This window comes from Peromyscus leucopus, chromosome 15 (genome assembly GCF_004664715.2).
Source record: "Peromyscus leucopus breed LL Stock chromosome 15, UCI_PerLeu_2.1, whole genome shotgun sequence".
In the NCBI taxonomy this organism is placed as follows: Eukaryota; Metazoa; Chordata; class Mammalia; order Rodentia; family Cricetidae; genus Peromyscus; species Peromyscus leucopus.
The window spans coordinates 10270350-10296418 of NC_051076.1; the positions used below are offsets into that span (position 1 = coordinate 10270350).

The window sequence follows — 26069 nt, forward strand, 5'->3', positions numbered from 1 at the left end:
AAAAAGATGAACAAGGGGAATTTTCTTGAATTAATCCATTTGAAGAGAGAGGTATCTGCTAGACCTCCCTCTCTTCTACTCATGGGTATTCTTGACAGCTGGCAAACTTATAATTTTAGCAGTGTCCCCAATGGCTATCACTAAAGAGCTTGATACAATGGGGGAGGACAGGGAGAATATGAGTTGGACTGTCATTACCTCCCACTCAGTCCCTGTAAGACCCTGGGAAGATCCTGTCACCTCTTTAGTTACCCACTCTCCATGACTATCAGTCAGAAGGGGGCCTTGAAAGACCTAGAGATCATCTATGTTACTAACCAAGCATGATACTTCGGACAGAGCAGGCATTTTAAAATGGGTTCCTTTAGGTTGGAGTGATGGCTCAGTGGTTTAATCCCTGGCTGTGTAAGCATGAAGACCAGAATTCAGATCCCCAGAAATCTGCATAAATGGTAAGTGGGCAAATGACCTGCCTGTCGTTTAAGCCCCAGAGCAGGCTAGCTAACTCAACTAACAGTGTCATTGAACTCTGTTGATTGAAAAACTCTACCTCAATGGAGAATGAAGGATGACTCGCTGTACCAACTTTGGATCTTCACATGAATGCACACACACACACACACACACACACACACACACACACACACACACACCTGTACTCACAACCACACATGTGCACTCAGATATATACAAACCTATATACATATCAAATGGAAAAAAGAAACAAAGTGAGTGCCTTTTCACACTTAAAAGCAAATGATTTGTGGTATCTATGCCAATCAATCTGTGATTAAGTAATCGATACAAAGAAAAGCCCCAAAGCCCCAAAGGCAAGTCAAGAAGGTTCAAAGAATAAAATTCTTGGAACAGAGCCTTGAAGAGATTAGGGAAACAGGAAAGAGCAATGCTGTTTTAGGATGCTTCTTCATGATTCTTCTCTAGATTGCCCTGAACCTGCAAATGGGTATTTAATCAGGAAACAGTTATACATTGTCAACTTTGAATGACTACATTTGTCCACTTTGCAATAGTGTGCATTTCTGTTTCTTGCTCACAAGATTGTCCTCATTTTTTCTTACCCTGGTGTGAGGCTCTTATCCTTCAGAGGACACTAGAAGCTCCTACAATGGGAGTCACCAGAGACATGTTGAGAGAGTGGCCTGGTTCCCACATGACTACCACATGTATCCATAACCAACTTTGGAATCAGATTAGAGATGCCTTCTGCCATAGATTAAGAACTGGGGTCCAGGCTTGAGAAATGATCTGCAAAAGTCATTCTTTGTATGTTTTTATTGCCTACAAAATGTCAGGATAGTATCCTGGTAAGAGCATTACAGTTAAAGAAAACAGGGTATAAAATAAACTCTTACAGTATTTTCCTTTCTTCCCAGCAAAACACATAAACACATGGACTCTGAGGTGAGGAAATGGGACCAAATTTTTATCCCTGTAAGCATGGGATATTTGTTTCTTAGCTGGCTATATCTGAAGTAAGAAAATGTTGTACTCAAAGTGTTACAGCTGGTCCATGATCACAAAATCAAAGGAAGGGTTTTACCAGTTTGACCTGGCCCAATGCTGGTCTGACTTGGGAGGAAAGCATCAAAGTCAACAGAAAGCTTAGGAGAAGGACAGAGTCAGGCCTTTGCCCACTAGGCCTCCTGATGCATATGTCAGGAGTGTGTATCTGTGTGAATGTGTATGTGTGTGTGAGTGTGAATGAGTGTGTGTGTCTACTGGGATGGCCCTTTCATCTTCACAATGCAGCAGTTGTCCTGTTTTTTGAGTGGGGATAATCCTAGAACCTATCTCATGGGTTGTGAGCACCAAATGAACGAAAATGTGGGGGTGTTAAACACAGTACTTGACCTACCAGAAGCACCACATACAGGGTGGATACTATGCTGAAACTGCCCTTTATACAGGACCTGAGCTGTAGCTTTGTGGTATCTCAGAAGACAGCAGAAATGAAGGATGGAGCTTGTGAAGTGGCTCAGGAGGCTAAGACTCCTGATGCTGAGTCGGACCGTCTTGGCTTGATATCTGGACCAATTTGGCAGAAGGATGTAAAATAGAAAGCTAGATAGAGATGACACAGAGAGATGCCTCCTACTTAGGGGAAGCAAGGTACGAGGAGGGAGCAGAATTTGAGTTCTGTCTCTTTCTCTCACTTAACCCCTGGCTGGTTATCAACTGATAGGACAGACTGTTCTGTTTATCTGGTCATTGCCAGCCTTGGGAACACATATTCAAGCACATTTTATGTTTTAAAAAGAAGATTAAAATCTCATTCTAATTTAATATTTTTAACATGAAAAAAAAAAAGAATTTCAAAAATCTAGTGATGTTATACTCAATGACCAGTTATCAGTGTCAAAAGTTACAAACTGAGCCAAGAGTAACATCCTACCCGGAAAGCCCCAGAATGGACCTACAGTGGCCAACTGAAAGCTTAACAGGAAGGAGACAAATGGTCCCCACGTTCAATTCTCTTCACTCCAGCTTGCTTTATTAGCTCCTTCCTTCGTTCTCAGAGGCAAGTTGGGGTGATGGATGAAACACAGGCCTTAGACTTAGAGGGATGAAGGTAACAGTCTGTCCTGTCGTCCTGTCCTGCTTGTTTTCTCTTCCTCAGCCTTGGGACACAAACCCTGGGTCTCCCACTTGCTGAGCCAATGTTGTCCGGCTAACACTGCACCAGCTCTTGACGTCTTAGGAACATTTCTCCATGTGTCTCTTTATAGCCTCTAAAATGGAGGCAGTGACAGGCCCCACGAGGTCCCTTTCCTTGTTAATTTCATTTTCCAAGACACACTGTTGCCTTTTGTGAGACTCAGAACTTTACCTTACCTATTTTTAATAAAGGGCAAAGAAGTATGGATTTTCTGTGAAAAATCATTTAATTTTACCAAGTTACTTTGAAGTTCCTATGCCATTTTCTTAAAGCAAATATAAAGTGAGTAATTTGATCTCGGTCCTTTTCCATTGGGTAGGTATGCAGGGGGTATAGAGAAGGCTAAAGGGTGGCAGAAATACTTTTAAGTAAAATATTTCTAATTTTAAAAGCAATATAATTGAATGTGAGCTTTAAGATAAAGGGGGTGTATACACTAAAAAGATGGAGACAAATTCTCCACCTACAGAAAGCAATACAGACGATAAGGTACCTAGGTCTGACCTGGGCCAGGAAATGCTCCGTGGCCAGAAATGACAGATAGAGTCTATGTGAGGAAGCACTGGCTAGCCTTAAAAACACCAATTAATTAATTAATTAATATTACTACAGTTGGGTAGAAGGAGAGGACTGGAATTTAGTAAGCACAAGAACAGTTTATATTTTATTTTATCATTCCTATCCACATTTTCTATGGAATCATCTGATGAGCTGATGACAGTGTCGGCCTGGGCAATCACATCAGAGTGTGTTGATGTCTCTGGGAATTCAAAGAACCAATCAGAGAGGCAAACACCCATGGCACCCAAGTGGCTTCTGTGCTCTCAAACTTGGTGCCTTTGGGAGATCACAAATGACCTCTAATTGTTATCATTTTGCGCACATTGTCTGGAGAGCTTTGTTTAAGTTCTCCTGTACCAATTTACTCTCCCTCCTTTCCACTCTCTCTCCAGGGAGGCTAACAGCTGCGGTTAGTCTTGGTTCAACAACTTTTTATATCAAGATGCCTTCTTCTCCCTACAGAACATGGGGGTAGGGCTCTCATTGGCCACTCTCCAGCTGCAAGCTCTCCATCCTTGTCACAATGGATGTATTCTTGTTTCATCCTTTCAACGGCTATCCTCCCTCTAACCTAGAACCACACAAATGCAGGGAGCTTGTCTGTTTCTCCACAACCAGGTATGTCCAGTCCCAGCATGGCCTAGATTCTACGTGTATACCTCCTCAGTCAGTGTGAGAAATACAGTTATATGTGAGGATGTGAAACCCTGACAAAATCCCTGCATCACAAGTTTACTTCTTGTGATTGGGACCCATGATAAGCAGAATGTAAGTAAGACCCATCTAGAGGCACTGAGGGTGAGGAATCATGTGGAAAACAGTAAGCAAACTGGTGCCAAAAACTATGAGACTCAAGCTCAACCTGCTCCTAGAGGTCCATAGCATATTTACAGAAGAACAGACAAAAATGAATGTTACTTGAGAGAGTTCAATGTTAAGGGCAAAAGAATCTAAGTGAACTATCCAGAGGAGGGTAGGGACAGAGGAGAGCTGGGGAAGGAGAATGGGCCAGAATAACATAAAATGCACATATGTGTGAAAATCCATCATTATATCCATTATATGCTAGCTTAAGAAATCAAGAAAAGTGGAAACATCATTGCAGGAAGCTGAACAGCATGCGCCACACACACACACACACACACACAAAGAGAGAAGAGAACAGAGAGACACACACTGGGTCCTAGGAGTTACCTTATTTTGTAAACTGGGTCATTTTAGATGTGATTAAGTACATCATCTTGTGATGAGGGAGATTATGTTAGATGATCCTTGCGACAACGTGCTACCAAACACAAATATATTTAAAGCACTTATGCCAAGGTAGATAGCACACAGAGAAGAGAAGCCTCTATGAAGACAGAGACAAGGGAGACTTGGTGTTACTGGCCTTGGGTGATGGACAACTGGGGCCACAGGACCAAGATGCTCTGATTTCCCTCAGTGATGGGATTGTGAACTGGAAGGGTAAACTGAAATAAGCACTTTCTTCTCCAAGGTGCTGAGTCAGTCTTTGTCCCAGTAACAGATAGCAAAGAAGAACACAAACATATAAGAGAATTATCTGCAAATTGAATGGCAAAAATCAATGCCATTCCTGAGTAAAATAATGCGTGTAGGTGTTTAAATAAACAGGGTGATTCTGTATTTTACACAGTAATACTAAAACCAAAACACTTAGGTGAAGATACCAATGAAGAGAAATTTCTGTGTTAGCCATCCACCCTTGCCCTAAATGCTCTAGAAAGTGAATAAGAATGCACGTGCAGGGTTGATACAGAGATTGACAAATTGATCAAAGGAGCAGAACAGGGGGCCAAGGAAAAATCCACATAAGCAGAGATGGCACTATAAAGCTATGGAGAAAGGGCAGAGAATAGACAATTGGATGTGAACAGAGAGTCAAAGATGTGTAAGACACAACCTCCAGTGGATGCCATTCACAAAATCCGCAGAAATCCAGTCCAGGTTATTTGATGAGACAAAGGAGGTAAGCAAAGCAATTAACTCGCAGAAAGTCTGACATGGAGGCATTTGCTCAACTTCAGAGAAGTGGTGCATTCTGTGGCACCATCAGTGCTAGCTGTGAAGAGAAAGGGTGGTAACTAGGGTCACGTGAAAGTTCAAAACGCCTTCATCAAAAGATACCATTAAGAAAGTAAAAATTCAGCCTGATGATTTAGAAATCTTACCTGCTTGTAACTGGATCATACTCAGAATATACTAAAAGTATCTACAAATAATTAAACTCAGATCATGGGAAAAACAAGAATTGGTTAATCTGGACAGAAAATTTATATAGAGAAGATATACAAATGTTCAATAATATCTGAAAAGCATATTCAGTATTATTGGTGTTCAGGGAAATGAAATACCTTTAAAAATGAAATAGATTTAAAAACTGAAAGTGCTTTATCCAACCTTGGTTTCAACAATTCTCGCTCATATAAACCCTCCTCTTTCTCACTAATTAGACTCCCAACGCTCCACCAGGGGCCTAGCCAAGGGAATCTGGAGCTATTATGTAGAACTGAATAGTATTGTAAAATAAAAAATAATAAAATATATAAAAAAATAGAAAAAAAACTGAAAGTGAAAAAAAAAACATGGAATATCACTAGATTAAAGTACATAGTAACATTAAGAATTGTAATGACCATTACAATATTAATGGAGGAGTAGGTTGGTATAACCACTTGGGAAAATAGTTACAAGCTTATCTATTGAAATTAAACCCATGCATAATGTACATTACTATGCTACCTTCAGAATATATTACCAGATGAAAATAAACTAGTCTATAGTAATATTATTTGTACTAATCATGACAATTAAACCCAAATGTTCATCTGGAGATGAGCAAACTACTACTAATTGGAACATGGGTCAATTAACCAAAAGTAAAGTTAACCAAAAAAAAAGATAGTTAGAAAATACTATATACTTTGCATTTTCATTCATTTTAGTGTGAAAAGCAGATGGCTTTCTATGCTGCTTAGCATTGTGTACCCACAAGGAAAAATGAATCATATTTACCTTTGCTCCTGCAGGAGCCATGGGCACAATGTTTGTGAAGCTGACCATTGTCAGATGTGTGGCTTGCTAGATGCTGCCATGAGTGTTGACATCATGAATATTCATTAAGAAAAGCCTATTCTATGTACTTTTCAATGCGTAAAAGATAATCTAAAGGGAACTCAATTTACTGTTAAATGATTGGTAAATGTTCTAAGGATAATGGACACATGTAATTCATAACATGTACTCTAAACACCTACTGTATCAACTGATAGAGACCACTATAACCAGGAATTACAATGAAAGGTTCTCACATATTTCTCTCAGAAACACCAAGGAGTAAAAGTAACTATGAAATATGTAAATAGTATTAATAATGTGTTAGCAATGGGCACTTTCCTCCACCACTCTTAACAAGCCTGTCCTGAGTACAAGCAAAAATTTCTTAAAAGTCACCTATAAACTCAGTCACAAAAAGCTTATATTAAATGCTATGATTCAAGTACATATGGACTACACTTTCAGAAAATGTAAATAGGAACTACTGACAATATTTGAAAATGTAATACCAAACATACATGTAAGTTATGTACATACATACCATGCTATTAAACACACTGATTAATAAGAAGTATACTAAAGGTAATTGTAGGATACTTAGATAAATTCTAGTAAGAACACCACATGTCAGATTCCATGAGGTGACACACTTTAACACGTGTTAGATAACATGAAATGTAAATGTGTAGGCCCTTATCGCATGTTTACTTGATTTCTCGCTCTTCTTGTCCCTTCTGTGCATACATGATGTAATGTAATTTTGCAGCTCAGTTCACAAAATCAAATACTACTCTGCCCTCTTCTTCAAGGTGGGACTCAGCTCTGTGACTTTTTGGACAATGGAAGATAAATAAAGAATGAGAGAAGCTGTGGCTTCCTGTCTGACTTGGGATGTGTTGGTGACACTTCAGTCACTGAGGTGAAGGTGGCTTCCTACTGAGTGCTGTGTCCCCAGGACCTGGATCTGGGAGCCAGGCTGACCACACACAGGACAGAGGCTGAATCTAGCCTGTCACTCCAGCCATCTCCAAACGTGTGGCCTTATTGTACACTTTGTTAGAATTTTGTAGTTATTACAAAGCCAAAACTGGTTGACAGAAACATCAATACCTGGAAATGAAGCTGTAGCCACAGCAAAACCTAAACTTTGGGGTCAGGTTGAGGACAAAGGTAGAAGGAAACTTGGGTAGAAAGTTGGAGGAAATGTCTTAAAGCTGGAAAATGGCCACCCATAGCAACCATTTGTAGAGCATCTGAGAAAGTGTGTCTTAAATGAATCACTTAGAAGGAAAGGGGCGATCTAATGAACATATGGACTTAGAAAACCCAGTTTAGAGTCAAAATGCTAATATCATGCGCAGTTGTCCTAAAATGCCTATAATAAAACAGAGGCAGATTTTCTGGAGAAGAGGGTAGACTCAGGGATGGACTGGTAGGTTTTCAACTTGAACTCAAAGAGAATATAGACCATGCACATGAAAATCTAGGATTCTTAACCAATGACTTAAGTAGGAAGTAGGTCCAAGTATTCAAGCAAAGATGTAGATGGAACATGTGAAGTATTCAATACTCAAAAAATAGAATAAATTAAAGAGAAAAATAATAGAGAGTAAACTGAAGTTACAGCTAATATTCAGGAACTGACTCAGAGAAAGCTTCAAACTCTATAGTGATTATCTACAAACATGACTGTAGAGAAATAACACAAGAATTCAGGGAAGACTAAGACATACCCATTGAATGAACTTTGCAGAAATACTTTCTCCACAATAATTTATGCATCAGGAATCCAATGTTGTTAACAGAATTGTAATAACTTGAAACAAAGATTTTTGGAATTCATAGAAAAAAAAGAAAATTTCACCAATGAGTATAAATTTGAAAAGTAACACAAAGTGTGGGCATGAATGGAGGGTATGTCACCAGATACTGAAACTACAGAGTATTAGAACTAAACTAAGGCACTGTGTAGTAACATACATCATTCACAGAGCAGACTGAAGAATAAGAAGGAGACCTCTTTATATATAGCACCTTGTGTGGTGCAGATGTCACCCCACCCACTGCTGGGGAATGATGAGATTGGAAAATTAATCGAAATGTTTTACACATGAAAAGTGGATTAAAGGAGACCTAAATGTGAAATCCAAATTATAAAAATAATTCTAAAAAGTTGGGGAAAATGTCTTGAGCTCTAGAACTATAAAGATGAGATCAAAGAACTTGATTTTATTCAAATTAATTATTCCTAATCAACAAAGACAAAGGTCATGATTACTAGACACATGACAGACAGAAGAAGACATATGTGAAAAGTAAAACGGACAGGGTTCGATAGCTGGAATAGACAAAGAACTGTAAATGAACAATAAAATGATAGGGAACCAAATAGAGAAAATAGCAGAGCAAAAAGAGATAAGTCAGAGAAAGAAATGCCTAAGCAGGTGTCAGGGCTAGCGGGGTTCACAGACACACACGACAGAGGAACAAAGGAAACAACATATGCTGCTATGGTAATTCAGAATAACCTTGTATCCCAGGGCAATTTCTGTAGTGAAAATAAATATATAAATGGTCACTGGTCTGGCAATCTGTACTGATTTCCAGAAATCATTTCATTGGTCTATAAAGAAAAACATCCAGAAATGTTTGTCATCATATTATTTATAGATTAGGAGATTGAAAGTCATCTTATTGTTCATTATAAAGAACACAGGTAATGTATGACATATGCTTTCAGTGGCTTATAATGGCATACTCCCTTCTAACACACGGTTAAGCCATATAGATCTAGTGGAGAATAAAAAATAAGAAATAATGAAATGGTCAACAAAGGGCTATATCTGTATATTAAAAGTCTTACCTATATATCGCTTCATCATATACATTGAGAGAAATAGCAAAGAGATAAAAATGAAACAACAAATATCTCATATTCCTGGAGAAAATGAACTGAAATGAGTCAATGCTGTGTTTCACATCTCCAGTATATCTCCAGTATAAGGAAACATAGGTAGTATCCATTATTCAGGTCCTAAAATCTGCTCAATGCATGGCTGTGGGTTAAAGCAATTAAGATCAAGAGTTGAACAGACCAAATTCAAACTTAGCTGAATCACACATTAGCTTCATGCTCTTAGGGAAAATTATGTAATGTCATGACTTGAATATGCAAAGTATCCATAAGCTCATGATTTGAGTGTTTAGTTTGCCAGATGGTACCACTATTTTGGGATGGTTTTGAAATCTGGAGGGTTGGGAAGGGATACAGGAAGTAGGTCACTGGGAACAGGTCTTTGAGGGTATGCTATCCCTGGCCTCTTGTGTCTCTCTCCTTCTGTTCTCTGGTTACCCACATAGTGACCACCATCCACCCTTTGCAATTTCACTGCTGTGACATCCTGCTCAAATACACAGAGCCAAGCCCCCAAGGAAAGAAAGCTCAGAGACTGTGGGACGAAAGAAATCTTTCTTCCTTAAATCTGTCAGGTACTCTGCCAGTGGGACAAAGAAGTCATTAACACACAACTTTTTTTTAGTCATTTTACTTCATGTGTAATAGGGAAATTTATAAGACTTCATAAAGTTACTAGATGTGTTTAAACTGTTTAATACATCCAAAGAACTTAGCATAATGCCACCACCCAGGTCCACAGTTGGTTTCTGGACACACCATACTGACATGGCAAGATAACCCTGCCTCTGTAGCTCTTCACTTATGTATGCCCAAGAAGAGTCCCTCACATCCACCTGCTACCAACTGGCATCTCAGATACCCACACTGTCCCCAGTATCAATGGGTTTTTACCCTATTATCATTAGATTACTTTAGAATCTTATTTATCCTCTGCTAGGAAGGAATTTTTATTTTAAGAATGAAATGCAATTTCAACATATTGAGTATTATATTAGGTAGAAAATATTTCTTTCCATCGTTAACTTTTTTTGATGATAGCAATCCTTTGAGTATGTATTTATCCCCATTTTGTTAAATAGAGTAGATTTCATTAGTAGTCATGCCATGTAGCTAGTTAGTTTCAGAGCTGGGATTTGAACTTACACTGAAAGACACAAATTTCTCATGTTATATAATGTGGTATACTGTCAATAACTTTTCACAGTTTATGTTCACACCCCGGATCTTATTACATAAAACATGTTGTGCCAAGAATATCTTGTGTAAAAATCTTTTTATCACATTATCTGCTTAATACCTAGCACAGTAGTTATCAATGACTGCATACTTATTTTTGTGCATAAAGAGAATATTTTTCTGTCCAAATATTAAAAATATAGAGCTATATGTTTCTTGATTTATAAGTGTGAATACACTTGATACATCAACACTGGACTCTTCACTTTGCTCAGTGGAAGAGAACCATGGCCAAAGAGCAGCCTCAGAGATCCAAAACACAATCTCAGAGATTATCTCAAAGCTATCATCTTTAGGACAGTTGGCTTACATCCATCCTCAGAATGTTTTGCTTACAATGATAGGAACTCTCAATTCGGGAGAATTAGCCCAACTCAAGACCTCATTTCCAAAATTGCTCCTAAGATTTTAGTTTCCTGTGTTGGATTTTTTTTAAGATGGCAGGCAGTACTTTATTTTCTAGAAAAACTGTGGAAGTTGACTGGTTGTTCAGATTTAACTGGAGTGTGAATTGAATCCTTTTAGGCGGCTGCTAGCCCTAAGTATTCCCTTGTTAGGCCTTGCAGTGACCTTTTCCAGAATTGGTTGGTATTCCCTAAAATCAGCCTGCTGATTTTCAACACATGCTAAATACACAGACACTCTTACCTTTACAAACATTAAATAAAGCCATTTCTTTCTTTGTCCTATTTGCTTTTCCAGTTTCCATCTTTGGACGGGGGGTATAATAAACTCCAATTATAACTTGGCTGCATGCTACAGAATTAGTATTACCCAACACTCCCCTGTTGCATAATCCTCAATCTAAGATGCAATCTAGGGCCTCTGGAAACACTTTCCATGTAACTCCATTTGCTTTAAGACATTCTTCACAATTCTCAAAAGCTATGCTGTAAAAGACAGATTATAAGCCAAGATCTTTCACCCACCTTTGTGCTGTCTACTGTGCTTCTGTTTAGGGTTGTTTATTTCCCTTCCTCCCCCCTTCAACATTTGACACTAAATTTAAAAACACTTTCTACTGAGAAGGAAGTCCATCATCACTCCAGAACTTCTATGGTACTTGGGAGCAAAGAATTATTAGTGTTTTTATAGGCTATATAGTTGATGCTACCTATTTTTTCTGATTGGTATTTATAATTAAGCAGGGAGTTCTCAGTCATTGGCTGTAGACTCAGTAGGCAAATCTCTTGTGTGGGTGCAACCATTCCATCCCCACCACCTGGTGACAGTGTCACCTATGTAAGTTTTCTGCTAATAAACAAATTGAAACTAGCTAGGATTTCTAAATTTTGAGACTAGTTGTTTATCTGAAAAATACTCCAGAGGAATCATCAGGCAGTCCTGCACTGAATTTAATTTAAACAGAAACAGGAGAAACAAATCTCTATGGAGGATTTTCAACAATAATAAAATATTTCTCTCAGCAGGTGAGCTGGTAGCAATTGCATTGTTGTGATCCAAGCTCACGTTGCAGTAGGTCATTACCATCATAACAAGCCCTTGGACCAACTGGCATGGACACGCAACATTGAGCCCCTGATGGGCACATTATTTCAGAACTTGAGATTGTGGAGAACAAGACAAATACTCCTGGAAAAAGAAGGATTATATTTTGAAATTCCTTTATTCTCCACTTTGTTTCATAATAAGATGCAATTCACAATCAATCTCTGGCTACTTGCTTTGGTTTTTCACACTATGAAGGGGCAGGAAAAGCAAGAAGCTGGGCTTAGATAGGAAAAGATCAGATACTCCGACTTAAACACATCTGTATCCAGTAGACTAGGGAAATGTCCAATCAGCATGTGTCCATTCTTCACTGTGGAAGAACAAACCTTTAAATGGATCTTGCTTTTCTTTCACAGGTTAGTCACAAATGAAGTTTTTAAATGAGCAAGATGAACTGCAAACTTCTACATAATTCTAAGAATAAAGCATCTCTACACTCAATTCCATTTTATTTCTACCCTAAACATAAACCAACAACTTGGAAAACATGGATAGAAGAATGGCCCAGTCTAAAGTCCCACCAAAAAATTAATTTAAATTTTCTCTCTCTTTTTTAGTGGAGAAAAACATTACTTTTTTCCCTTCAGAACGTGTAAATGAATTTTAAAGCAAGTTAAAGGGACAACTGAACAGATTAAAAGAAAAAAGGTCATGAAAGACTCAACATATACATTGTTGAGCTGGCAACTCCATTTAACACTGGCAAATAGCTAGATGTACATGGAGTCACCAAATATAAATGCTCCCTTGGGCCTGGAGAGATGTCTCAGTGGTTAAGAGCATTTGCTGTTCTTGCAGAAGATGAGGGTTCAGTTCCCAGCACTCCCATCGGGCTACACACTAGCAAGTATTAACCCCAGCTCCATGGAATCTGTTGCCCTCTTCTGGCCTCTGCAGTGACGTGAGTATACACACAAACATATAGGGACACACAAAATTAATAATAAGATGATCTTTTCAAAAATGTTCCCTTGTGTTTTGGGAAGGGGCAAAGGTGGAATTGGGATGAGAGAATGCCCTCTCATCTGACATATATCCCCTTGTCTTTGTGTGAACAAATTAAGATGAGATCTTTTGCCTTGGATTTCTTCTTTAGTAACAAACATGCAGAGCCAATGAAAGGAAGCTCTTTATTTTTAAGGGCATTTATAGCCTGAGAAAAATTACAAAGACACGGAGCACTGGATTTCATCCTTATCTTCAGGTGAAATAATCTCGAAGAGATCTTCTCCAAAAGTCCTAATGCCCAGGCCATGTTGCAGAACCCAGTGAAACCATACCTGTGTCCTTCCTGGATGGGACATGGGAGTCTCAAGATTCTAGCACTTCTGAGAAAGTTTAAAACATGGACAGGAGTTCGAAAAACGCTGTTTTGTTTTTGCTTTTTTTCTTTTCAACAACTGCTTACCGCTGTAATGAAACCGTTGTCAGTGACTCCTTAGAACAACAGGCACGAGGCAGCAAAGGGCGTTTCCCCTACGAGCTGTGCTTTCTTGGTAAGGTGACCATGCAGCATTCAAGTTGAATGTTATTTTACAGATTTCTTTCATCTTGTATGGGTTCATGAAGGTTTATGGAATGCAACAACATAGGTTTTCAGCTTTTAAAGCCCTAAATTATTTTGAATGCAACATTTGGCTAATGCTTAAATTTTTCTCCCCTGAAGGATGATATATTGTTCATTAAAGTTATCTGAGAAGTAATGCATGTTCCTTCTAATGTAAGTAAGTTCTAATATATCCATGTTCTAATACATGGGAAACAAATAATGGTTTGCAAACTGTTAAAAATTAAATGATTCCTAAGAATAAACAATATACAAATCTACTTTGTTTCTAAACTGCCAAATACATCTTAAAATATCAAAATCCCACTGCCCCTTTCTCTTATGCCTAAAGTAGCCATGATAAATGTCTGTACCCGAAAAGTTTCTTGTAATTATAGGTTATGAAAAAGCAAGAGAATTTTAATGTTTGGGTTTTTAAAAGTACATGAGTGTGTCTCACATATGTTTTTAAAAGAGGAACTCTCATGGAGAATGTGGACAGAGTATTCCTTCTTAGGTCTGAATGCTGCATTTCAGAAATTTGACACAAATACACCAGCAACTCAAAAGTAAACAAATATGAACATGAGATACTATGTTGGGCTTTTGCCACTCAAGAGATACTAAAGTATTAAGGGGACTCAGCTTTCTTGCTAGTGAGGTAATCTCGTGGCCCTAAAAACAGCAGTTCTAGTTAGTGGCCTTTGTGTCACCACAGTGTGTCTCTGGAGAACCAGTCCCCTCTGAGAGGTAGGCAAGCATGCTGACAAAACACTCTTAGGCTGGGCAGAGTAAATAAAGGGCAGGCTAGGCTGGACAGCAAGAAAGAGCGTATGAGCACTTGGGTGATGGCTCCAGGAGGGTCCAGGGGAAACTTCAAGTTGACCCCAAGCAGCGAGGGCAGTAAAAGGTCATTTGCTGTCAACAGTGCTGTTTAACCCTCCTGAATTCCAAGACAGCCTCCTCCCCTCCAGTGGATTGGAGGACTTTGCCGAGACTTCCCTTTCAGGAGATCTGGTCAGTGGCTGTACTGTTGCAGAGCTCCACGTGCCAGCCCCAGAGCTTGATTTAATTGTCGATAGAAGGAAATAATAGATATCTCTCACAGGTTTTAATACGATCTTAAAATAGGGGAAAGTTTTCTGTTATGACATTGACATAGAGGCGATGATTTTGAGTAATGCAGGATGATGTGGGGCTGCTTAAGATTAAATACGAGCTATATAAAGGCCTGTCAGAATGAATTCTAATGTGCCATGAGACACTTTGCATACCCTTAAATATGCAAAATGTCTCTTGGCACCCTAGAATTCATTCTGACAAGCCTTTATATAGCTCTTACTTAAAGTCCTACTTTATTTTTAGGGACTGGGTCCTCAGAGCCACTCTTTGAGTGGCGGCAACAAAGGGCGCTGTTGATCCGTTGGTTTCTTTAGCGAGGGAAAAAAGAAACACAATACGAAAGAGCAGCGAAAAGTGGAAGCCTGTTTAATATTGTTCTACCATCCTCCTGAAAGGCATAATAATTTGAGTTACATATCTGAACTGATTGGAGTCACAGAATCATAGCTCCTTTTCGCATTTAACAATATATACAATATAAAATAAATACATTTACACAAATGGACATTTGCTGGAGCACACGGTATGGTACACATCACAAAAATATACAATTGATTGCTTTACAGATGTGATGCCCATCTACAGCTATAGACATGGTTTCATTATTATTATTATTAATTATTATTGTTATTATTTTTACTACTGGCTATAATGCAACTCCTGGATCATTGTAAGCAGTTTAAATTTTGTTTTGTCCATTTACGATCTTTGCACATAAGACTGCCATAAAATGTTGTCCCAGGCAGGTAAACAGGGATGCTTAAATAATTAAAATACAATCACCGACATCCATTTTCTCTTCTATAAGAAAAATAGCAGTTTTAAATTTTTTATATCTTTTATGTCATCATTTAAATGCAAAATAGTGGAATAAATACAACAATCTGATTTGATTAAACACGAGTGTCGCTACAAGGAGTCAACACAATCATATTGCTTTAAATAAGAACAAACCTAAAAGAAAAATAAAACTGTAAATCGTACGGCTAAAACATACACCTTGGTGATTTCCTGACACTTGGCATTAACTAAATGGTCTTGCTTGAAAGTTGAAAAACAATAAACTTTTCTCGAGCAAGGTACAAAGGGGTATTTGCCCTGAAGCCCGCGCATTTCTTTTAGATCTACATTTTAAGCTGTTTTTTCCCCTTAGTTACAAGATATTTGTTGTTTTGAAAAGCCAAGTCTTTTAAACTGAGGACTACACATTGTACCTCATTCTTTAAATGTGTCTCTGTCTGATGTGATCACTTGCAGGCTCTGAGTTCTGAAGCCCAAATACTTCCATGTGATACAGCAAAACAGTGGCTACACTGCCTGTATTCCATTTGAATATATAGCGCAATTGCGCAGTAGTAACTTAAACCCTGCATAAACCTTCTGGAAAATAATATTTTTAAACACTTACATGATGAAAGAATCTTTACAGGATCAGCACCTTTTTATCCCCCCAGGAGTTGTATTTTCTGTTGATTTTTTTTCAGGGATTTGCCAATTTTTTTTTTAAAACTTACCACAGCTATCAATTTCAAGTTATTGACCATCCGAATGAATTGCTAATGATGATTTACCTAGATTCACACTACAGTCACTTTCCCTACTGAGAACCACAATCTACGATATATTCCCATATAGCTAATGATAGATACACAGTATTCCTAGCACAAGGCTGAGGCGTTCTCAGCCTAAGGTATTTTGCTTAAAGCACACAAAGTTAGCAATAGTTTTGGAAGCAAGTCCGCACCAAAAAGTTTTTGCAACAACACAGAGCGAGTTAATAACAACATCTGAGAGATGATCAGGTGAAAGCCATATATACAGCATTTAAAAATTAGACTTATCTATATTCTTGAATATTCAAAGCTTTATGTCTAAGCTATACATTGGTATTCTATAATAAACCGTTAGAGAAATTATCCCTTGTTTTGAAAATATTATTATGATTTCGATGTGTGTCTGATCATAATGAATACTGGTTTGGAGTTTCAATCTGTTATTACTGGTAAGGAGTAGAATATACTACTGTATTCTCCTGAGGAAGTATACATCCAATACTGTCTCTAATTCTACCCTGTGTCTAAAAGCACACACCACAAGAATCCAAACACCACGAGAACAAGACGACAGTTTCTGAATGCAACGTAAAGTTCCGAAAAGCGTAGCAAACATGGAACATTGAAGCTGAACTATTCTTTTGTTTGTTAGGAGTACAACTTTAATTACATCTGTGTACATAGAATAAGACTGTCCACAGAATACAGAGAGCAGCTATTAACACTGGTCCATTGGTAAAAGCGTTCTATGGAGGTTATTGTTTTCTGGTTATTCGGCGACTGTAGGTTCCGGGAGGGGGCATCTGATTTCTTCATTAGATTACACCTGGTTACAGTTCTGAAACTGACTGGCTTTCATGCTGTGACCATACATCTATGTGAAAGCATATCCATTGGCTTCGCTCTTGGTAAAAACAAAAGAGAAACAAAACAAACCAGCAGGTTAATTTAAACAGTCATTCCTAAGCGAATCAACTCCTCCGGATTAGGTTTTAGAATTTGGTCAGGCATCTGCTGTCTTTGATGATTGGGTTGTTTGAATTCTGGCCTTAGCCTTATTGCCTCTGAAATGATATTGGCTCACAGCTCCTTCTGAGACAGTTTGTAACTGCGTACAGGCAGCATCTCATTCCTAACCACGAGGGCAGCTAGAAATCGTATGGCGACTGTCCCCTCCCAGCAGGGAGGTGTACCGGTGCTAATTCTACGGATAGGGATCCCATGTGCAGTGCTTGTGAATATGGCCGCTTGGCATCACGGTAGGTGTAATGTAATCCTTGGTGTCAGTGAACGTCTAAGCAAACTGGAGCTCATGTAAGAAACTGATGTTTGGGACCAGACTGGCACACAACATAAATTGCATCCGTGGTAATATGCACCTTCCCTTCAACTATTGCTTGAGTAAGTTAAATCCCCATATTAATAAATGGCTGAAAAGTGGTAAAGCTGGTACAAAAAAATCTCCATTTGTAAGAAGAAATGAAACATTTTTTAAAAATCTTCCTTCAGGGTTCATTTGTCTTTCATTTTAGTGTTCAATCGTTCAAAGCCAGCGCGAAGTTGCGGTATCCTTACCCCTCTCTAGTATTGCATGAATGAATAAAGCTTAAACGATTCCCTGAAAAAGTTACATAGTAGCTAAACTAACCAATACCTGGAAGACTTGACAAAAGAATTAAGGAATCAAATGGCTGTAACTGATCTAGATGAGAAAGCAAGGAGAAGCAGCCACTGCCGCCTCCGCCGCCGCTGACGGTGTCTGATCAGAGGCTGCTCCGTGGAATCTAATACTGCACTAAGTCGATTCGTTTGTGTTGCACTGTACTTTAGGGACGGTTCTCTCTTTGATTCCTTACTCGCTGGGGATGTCATGGTTCATGACAAGTTCACTGGCATCCATATTATGGATCTCTGTCCTTTGGCAGGGCTGGCTTCCATCTCTCTCCAGTTAGAGACTGCGTTTAAGAGTTCAGCAGCAGAGGGGAGAAAGGAAAAGACAGGGAAGGATAAGGAAGGGAAGTGATGCAGGAGGTAAAAGAAACGTTCCTTACAGTCAGAGGTATTGAACATGGAGAGTGAAGTGGGGTGAGAGAAGGAAGAGTTCAAGGCAAGAAAGGAAGGTTGGGGAAAGGAAGAAGGAAGAGGGGAAGAAGAAAGGAAGAGAAAGAGTGGGAGGGAGGGAAGGGAGGAGAAAGGGGGAACCATTAGTAAAAGAAGCAAAATGTGAGAACAGGAACAAGGGAGAGCGGGAGAGACCTGGATGGGACAGAAGGAATGGTGGGTAACATGAGGAAACCTATCAGGAAGATGTGGCGGAATCCGCAGGCTGCATCGTACTGTTGCTGCTAAAATATCAGTGCAGTCTCTGTTGATTTCTAATGGTGTTCACTAAACTCTAAGATTCTTCAACATCACTCTTGGGTTTGTCTTCCCTTTTCAACGTGCAGGATGGGAGGGCCCGGGGGCTTTTAGTCAGACCTTGGCCTCCAGCATTTCCAAAAACAGTTTGTGCATGGGGACTTTGCCTTCTAGTTTGATGTTGTAGAAGTGCTGTACAGCCTTGGTGGAGGTCTGCCGGAGAAGCGGCAGCGTCATCAGCATCTTGCCTGCACGTCGAGGGTCTTCCATGTGCTGGCCAGCCTCATAATCCTGCAGGGCCTCATGCAAGACATCTTGAAGTTTCTGCACAGCTTCCACATCTTCTATGTGCATGGAATCTAGACAATGAAGTAGAATATGTCAGCAATCAGGTGAACAGTAAGGTCAAAGTAACAAATGAAAATGATACAGGTTATTACACACACATACACACACACACACACACACACACACAGTAAGGCAATATCACAAGGAACACAGATGAAAACATTCTCAACAGAACACGTGTGTGCTCTTGGTCACCCCAAGGTCAAAGCTGCTCCAAAAGTCTTATTTCAAACATCTGAGTATTTTCCCCTGAATTTCACTTAGTAATCCTCAATATGACCTTAGAAGATAGGTATTGCTTTATATCTACACATATGTAGATATGGACACATATTTACAGCATATATTACATATTGACTAGTAGAACACTTTAACAGAGTATAGTCTGGGCAGCTTGACTCTAAGCCTTTTTCGTGTGTTCATTTTAACAAAGAATTTTAGAAAGGAACTTAGAACATAGTTAGGTAAGTAAGGAGGCAGGGGAGAATTTGAAAGAGTTGGGGGAAAGGAATAAATAGGATCAAAATATATTATAATAAATTATCCATGAATAAACAAAAATATTGTTTAAAAAAGTCTAAATGTTAGCTGAGATAAAGTTTAAATCCCAAATCCTCCCACAAAAGTCCATATTCCAGTTAGAAAAAGTTAATGACTGAGGTCATAATTAACAACTCCACATGATACACAGAACCTCACACTACAGTACTATCCCAAGCTTCTTAATACTTTCAAGATTTTAAATGTGTTCTTCTTATTAAAGTGTCCTTATAGCCTCAGTTTCACTGCCTTTGAACAGAATTTCTAAACCTTGAGTTGTGAAATGTTTTCTACATTTGCAACAATGTACCCTGCCCCTAGACTGACTAATCTAACAATCCAATTCCATCAGGATCAAAAAGGGTTAACAAGGTTGTTGAAAGTATCCTTGTGAGAAATGTGAAATGCGGATAAAAAATAAAACAGACACTTAATTATATACAAGTTTGAATCATTTAGCACGTTTTATTGATTCCGATGACAATTTATCTGTTAATTACACATAATGGAGTCTTTGGGGACTCTGCATGTTTAATAATCCCTTTTCTCTGTGAATGTCGAGTATGAAGATATGTATAGTTAGCTCAAAGTTTCACACAACTCGAACAGCGATCACAGACTAAACAGAACCTTGTGATAAGACCAAACAACCACAAACATGTGAAGGAATTGGGACAAATGGATGTCACCAGCAAAATGTTGCTAAAACTCTTCTGGCTGTTAAAAGTATTTTGTTTATTTTTCTTGTACAGGATTATAGAAAATCATTTTACCAAGTCAGTAGTAAATTAGCCATTATCTATACTAAGTAGATGGTGTTTTTTACCTCCAGGTATAAAATGATGTTACCTTGGAGCTCAGGTTAACTTGGCATGGTAACCATGGCTACTACTAAGCAATACAATACAGTGATGCTCAGGTCTATGGTAACTCGAATGGATCAGATGATTGACATTCTCTTGTAGAAAAACATGGAGGAGGGTCACGAGACCTCACATGGAAGTCCTGCTATTATTTCTTCTTGTTCCTTGTCCCCACCTGAAAATGACCGGGGAAGATAATAGAGTATATAGGAAGTGGAAGGCTAATTGCCAGGAGATTCCATGATGCAGTTTCTAAAAGGTCATTATCCATAGTTGGATGGGACTTGATATAGACGCAACTGTTTTGGAGCCACCCAGAGTCCTGTAAGTAACCCCACACCTGTGCTTTCTTAGGTTCAAATGTAGTTTGCTCTGTTTGTGTGTCTAAGTATATGTTCTACATGCTGGAGTGTGTAAGTGTATATGTGTATGCATCTTGGTGACCTTCCTCAGGGATTATCCACTGTGCTTTCTGAGACAGGGTCTCTCACGGGCTTGGAATTTGCCAAGTCAGCTAGACTAGCTGGCCAGTGAGCCCTGGAGTCTTCCTGTCTCTGCTTCCCCAGCACTCGGATTATAAGCTCCTGCTACCATAGCGGACTTTTGGCTTTTTGTCATGGCTTCATGTGGTTCGAAGACTGACCCTCATGCAGGCGTGGAAAGACTTTGACTGCCTCCCTAACTCCATACACTTGGTTTTCTTTTCATCAAATGAAGCTTCTAGAATATTTAACAGTGAAGACAGCACGCATTTCTGCAATGAATGAAACAGAACTGCTCATGTGAGCTCATGTCATTGATGCTGTGATCTTTATCAACAACATTCTTTACAGTGTTCCTGGCAATGATATCTCCAGTTGTACGAAGATGGCTACTTTACACAGGACAGGACTACTTAGTAGAAATATAGACACTGATGGAAATACAGAATGACTATAGACATAGAGACATTGATTAGAAATATAGAATGAAATAGACATTTCCCAAATATTGACAGATCCCAATCTGTCTCCAAGTCCCTTCCTTTGGTTAGGGTCATAATTACTAGAATAAGCTAGAATAGATTTCTCTTTTCTACATGGTGTGCCTTTAAACAAGGGAAGCCAGCTGCAGCCCTCCCCTCGGCTTCTCCTTCGCTGCTCCTCTGGCCTGGCCCAGGGAGATATACGAGTGGATGTCACAGGAAATGAGGCGAGAACAAATAGCAGAGCGATATGCTCACAAACAGCAATTAAGACTTCAAACTATTCTTTAAAGGCTGTGATTTAGCTGGAGAGATTTAAAAATGATTTAATCAAATTACTATGATAATTTAACTTCCCATTTACAGAAAAGATTCTAACTCATTTTAGCTTTACTCATTCTCAGATCTGCTAATACTTTAAATGCAAACTCACTAAATCTGAACTATTTAATTAGACCATGATTCAGCTGGCAGACTGCTGAAGGAAATATTCATCTCCATTAGGGGCCCTAGTTCAAGTGCTGGTTCTGTAACTTTAATCTGCTCTTTTCATTGGGCTGGGCTGACATGCAGATGCCAGGCTCAGGAGAAGTGCCATTCCCTTATTGTTTGCCTTTGGTTGTTGGTACTGGTTTCTTTACAAGTACATTTCCAAGGCAACAGGTCCCAGAGTCAGAACGAATGGGAACAAGGTAAACGTAGCACCCGGGATCATCAGCTCCTGAGCAAACTGGACAGGGTGAGGCTGCACAGGAAGAGCACCAGGTCAGCTGGTAAGGAACTTGGGTACCTGGGCCCAAGTCCACAAGCACTCACTCAACGTAATGGTGCTGAGACAAGTGGTCGTGATGCACACCCTTCAGCCCAGCACTTAGGAGGCAGAGGCAGCCTGATCTCTGTGAGTCTGAGGCCAGCCTGGTGTACACAGGGAGTTTCAGGCTAGCCAAGGCTGTGTAGAGAAACCTGTCTTGGAAAACAAAACAAAAAAAATTAAAATTAAAAAAAAGTACTGGGACTGGATACACAACTTTCTACTAAATCTTGGTTCAGGACTAGTGAATAAGATGATTAATATACACATAATATATATATATGTATGTATATATACGTGTATGTATGTATGTGTATATATATGTATGTGTGTGTAGTGTGTATGTATATGCTATTAAAAAGAATTAAGCTTTCAAAGTACAACCAATGTTCAAATAAGACAAATACTATTACTTATGTGATGTTTTAACCCTTAATAATTATGCTAATAGTTATCCATCTAGAATGCTTTTACTATGTTTTAAATTTATTTATCTAATGTATATGGATGTTTTGCCTGCATGTGTACCATGTGTGTGCAGTGCCTGCAGAGGCCAGAAGAGGGTATCATATTCCCTGAGATTCAAGTGACTGACAGTTGTGAACTGCTATGTGGGTGTTGGGTATCAAACCTGGGTCCTTTGATGGACAATCAGTGCTCTTGATCTCTGATCCACCTTTCCAGTTCCAATTTTGTAATTTATAACAGCTTACTCTGTAAATGGGGCCATAAGGAAAGGTGTCATTCCACTCTTTGACTTTGAGAACAGGGATAAATACATCTATTTCAATAGTTGCAGCATTCAATGTCTCTTCTGGCCATCACCAAAGACTTTAGTTTTATTTGATTAGCTATAGGAAAGCATTGGCCTTTTCTATAACTGGGTGGGCACAGGTACTCAGAGGGTCAGAGTCCAATCTAAGAATTGACTTCCTGCCTGTAGCTCATTCTCACTAATGATGTCTTAGTACTCAGATTTTCTCTGAGCTAGAACTGAATATCAGAAGTATTTAAGTATGCTCAAGTCTAGAATGTAACATGAACCAGCATGCCCAGTAATCTATTGTGTGTTAACAGAACTGGTCACTTTGTTTGGTGTTTATAAACTTCCAACATAGATTATCTAATCTTAAAAGAGAACTTATGTTTCAAATTTTCTAGGCATACTAAATAAGGTGTTCTAGAGAGACCCCATGGTCATCAATCAGCTGTTGTCCTGGAACCCTGGTTAACTGTAGGACAAATGGGCTCTTGATTGACAAGATGGCTGTCCCCTCAAAATTAAAAGAATGAAAAGCAGTGATCATAAGTCTTAGTCACAGCACAGTAACTGGGAAGACAAGCCAACATAAGTGCCATTGTAACACAAATCAGTGGCAAGGTTGTTCCCAAGATCCCCCCAAACAATGTTAGAGTTACATGTGGGTGTTCCTAATACTTCCCCAGGTTGCTGTCCAGTTCTGGCCCCTGGTTTGAAATGAGTTTAGAACACCTTGTCATACCAAATAGCATGAGCATCATCTTAAACCACCAGGTCATTGAAGAAACTTCTAGAAATTGACCACTGACTAAATTGGAACAACCCTTAGCTTCAGTAAAGCTTTGCAATTGATGATATTTGCAATTGATTGATATCCATTAAATATGCATGAATACTTATATTTATAATGACATTTTAAAAGGATACTTTTTAAAATTTTGAACGCTGGAAAACAAAGAGAATGAATGAAGTTTCTCTTCTGCTTTTGTCTATAAACTATATTCCTGATAACTAAAGAAAAACGAGAGAAAAACAGAATACATATTCCCATATAACATGACTGAATGAAAAAAAGGAAGTTGAAACCACAGTCAATACTCTGCAGTCTCCAATGATTTATGGATTTGAGTCATCAGCGTCCTCAGTTCTGACATCACAGAGAGGCCACTGGGCATTGCCTGGTGCCACAGGGCAAGGACCTGAGCATGGTGTACAAAAACTGCAAAGGACAAAGAAACAATGAAGAGCTTATAGCATCTATGCTGTGGGGAACTCTGTAGGGCAGATGTTCTAGTTTTTACAACAGACTAAAGAAAATGAAAGAAAGGGGGAACATTTAGACTAGGGTTGTACATTTAGACTTCAAAATCCATCCATAAGATTTTTTTTTAGATAAATGAGCTAGACTCAACTACAGTCACTAAGCATAAACAATTTAATAACAAACACAAGGAAGTGGTAGCAATAAAAGCCAGGACAACATGGGGTTACTCTTTAGGAGAGAGTTAACTTTTCCTCTACATCTACATCTGCTACATTCATAGAATCCAGTGCATCTATTTGAATCAATAGTTTATATTTAGCACCTCATTTTCTAAAAGCAGTTTCTCTGGAGGAAAGAGAGAGGGTTCAGACTGGAACAAGACAACTGGAAGGGTTCCTGGGTACTTTGCAGTCTTATTTTTCGACCTTGCTTATATATTCATTGTGTTAGACTGAAAATTGGTTTCAAGGATGTCCAAGTCCTGCGTCCTAGAACCCATGAATGTCACCTCATAGGGCAAAGGGAACTTAGCATGTGATTAAGATAGAATCTTCATATGGGAGATTATCTTGGACTATCCAGGCCAATAACATCAAAACAGAGAGAGGACAACAGTGTCTTGAAGGCTAACTTCTACTTCACTGGCTTTCACGATGGACGAAGGGCCTGGCACATTGGCCATGTCTGACTTCACAGATTTGGGGATCCGGAGTTCAAGGCTAGTCTCAATGACCTAGTAGGACACTGTCTCAGGAGTATAAGATAAAAATAAAAAGATAGATGGAAGGATAGATGGGTGGATACATTATGGAATGTGACTTGAATACTAGAGAAGTCAAGTAAAGAGATTCTTCTCTGGGGCTACCAGAGGGAGCTGGGCTCTGTCCATATCTTTGTAGTACACTTGATGAAACTGATTTTGGAATTGTGATGCCTAGAGAAAAGAGCACAGATATATTTTAAAATGAAGATAAATTATGTCTGTACTGAACTGAACATATATAGAGCTCTCCCTTGTCATTGTTCCCTACACGATACAGTATGTCAACCATTTACCTGAATTCACTTGGCACCACATATTATAAATAATCTAGAGATAAGTTGCTAAAACAAGCAAGTGTAGGTCATAAAAAATATTATGCCATTTTTAAAAATATTCAGGGTTTGTAACTATGCTTAAAGAAAAAATCCATAATTACTCCCTCACAGACACCAAGGGACAACTGTGTTATAATTATCAGAAGACAGGAAAATAAAAAAAAAAAAGTAAGCATCAATTCTAAAGTAAATTAAAGTCATCAATTTAGGTTTCTAGAGGTGAAATTGGAATGGCCCAAGTCTTCTGTACTGAGATATCTAAAACACAGTGCATGGTTATTTGTGGGATAAAAACAATAGATTGAGAGCAGAAAATATGTCCAACATTCTGTTTCATAGTGACTACAAGTTCATCAGTTTATCTCAGGTAAATGTGTCTCCTTCATAGGCACATTTTGAGAGTCCCCAAGAGAAGTTAAAAAAAAAAGAGGTGGCTACAGTAAGGTTCTCCAAAACAGATAGATAGAAAGATAGATAGATAGATAGATAAATAGATAGATAGATAGATAGATAGATAGATAGATAGATAGATAGATAGATAGATAGATGAATATCACCTCTTGGCCAGCAAGTTACTAAAAGCCATCTCCAGAACATCATAGAAATAGAGACAAATTTTTTAAATGATCTAAGAACCCAGTAGGTCCTGTAGATTGTGACGTATGTTCTCATTCTTTAGCTCCATGGAGATGCTATACATCTATCTTCAAGCTTCAGAATACAGTCTCTGTCAATGTCCCCCATACCAAAAACACTCACCACCTTTATATAACTGGTTTCAAATATTTATGTCACTCAGTGACTCTGGACACTGTTTACTCTGCCTACCTGACTTTACAGTTCAGGGTCTCTCTCCTTGGA

At 38.8% G+C, this 26069-nt stretch overlaps 1 protein-coding gene across 8 annotated transcripts in view; it reads right to left on the minus strand.

Annotated features, from left to right (window-relative positions):
- Positions 1 to 14998: 14998 nt before the first annotated feature.
- Esrrg (estrogen related receptor gamma) overlaps positions 14999 to 26069 on the minus strand; it is a 629832-nt gene continuing 618761 nt past the window's right edge. For all 8 annotated transcript variants that reach the window (XM_028876745.2, XM_028876742.2, XM_028876743.2 and 5 more), the window contains one exon: positions 14999 to 18919. In XM_028876745.2, coding sequence (XP_028732578.1) covers positions 18675 to 18919 — 245 coding nt within the window. In that variant the 3' untranslated portion in view covers positions 14999 to 18674. The remainder of the gene's footprint in view (positions 18920 to 26069) is intronic.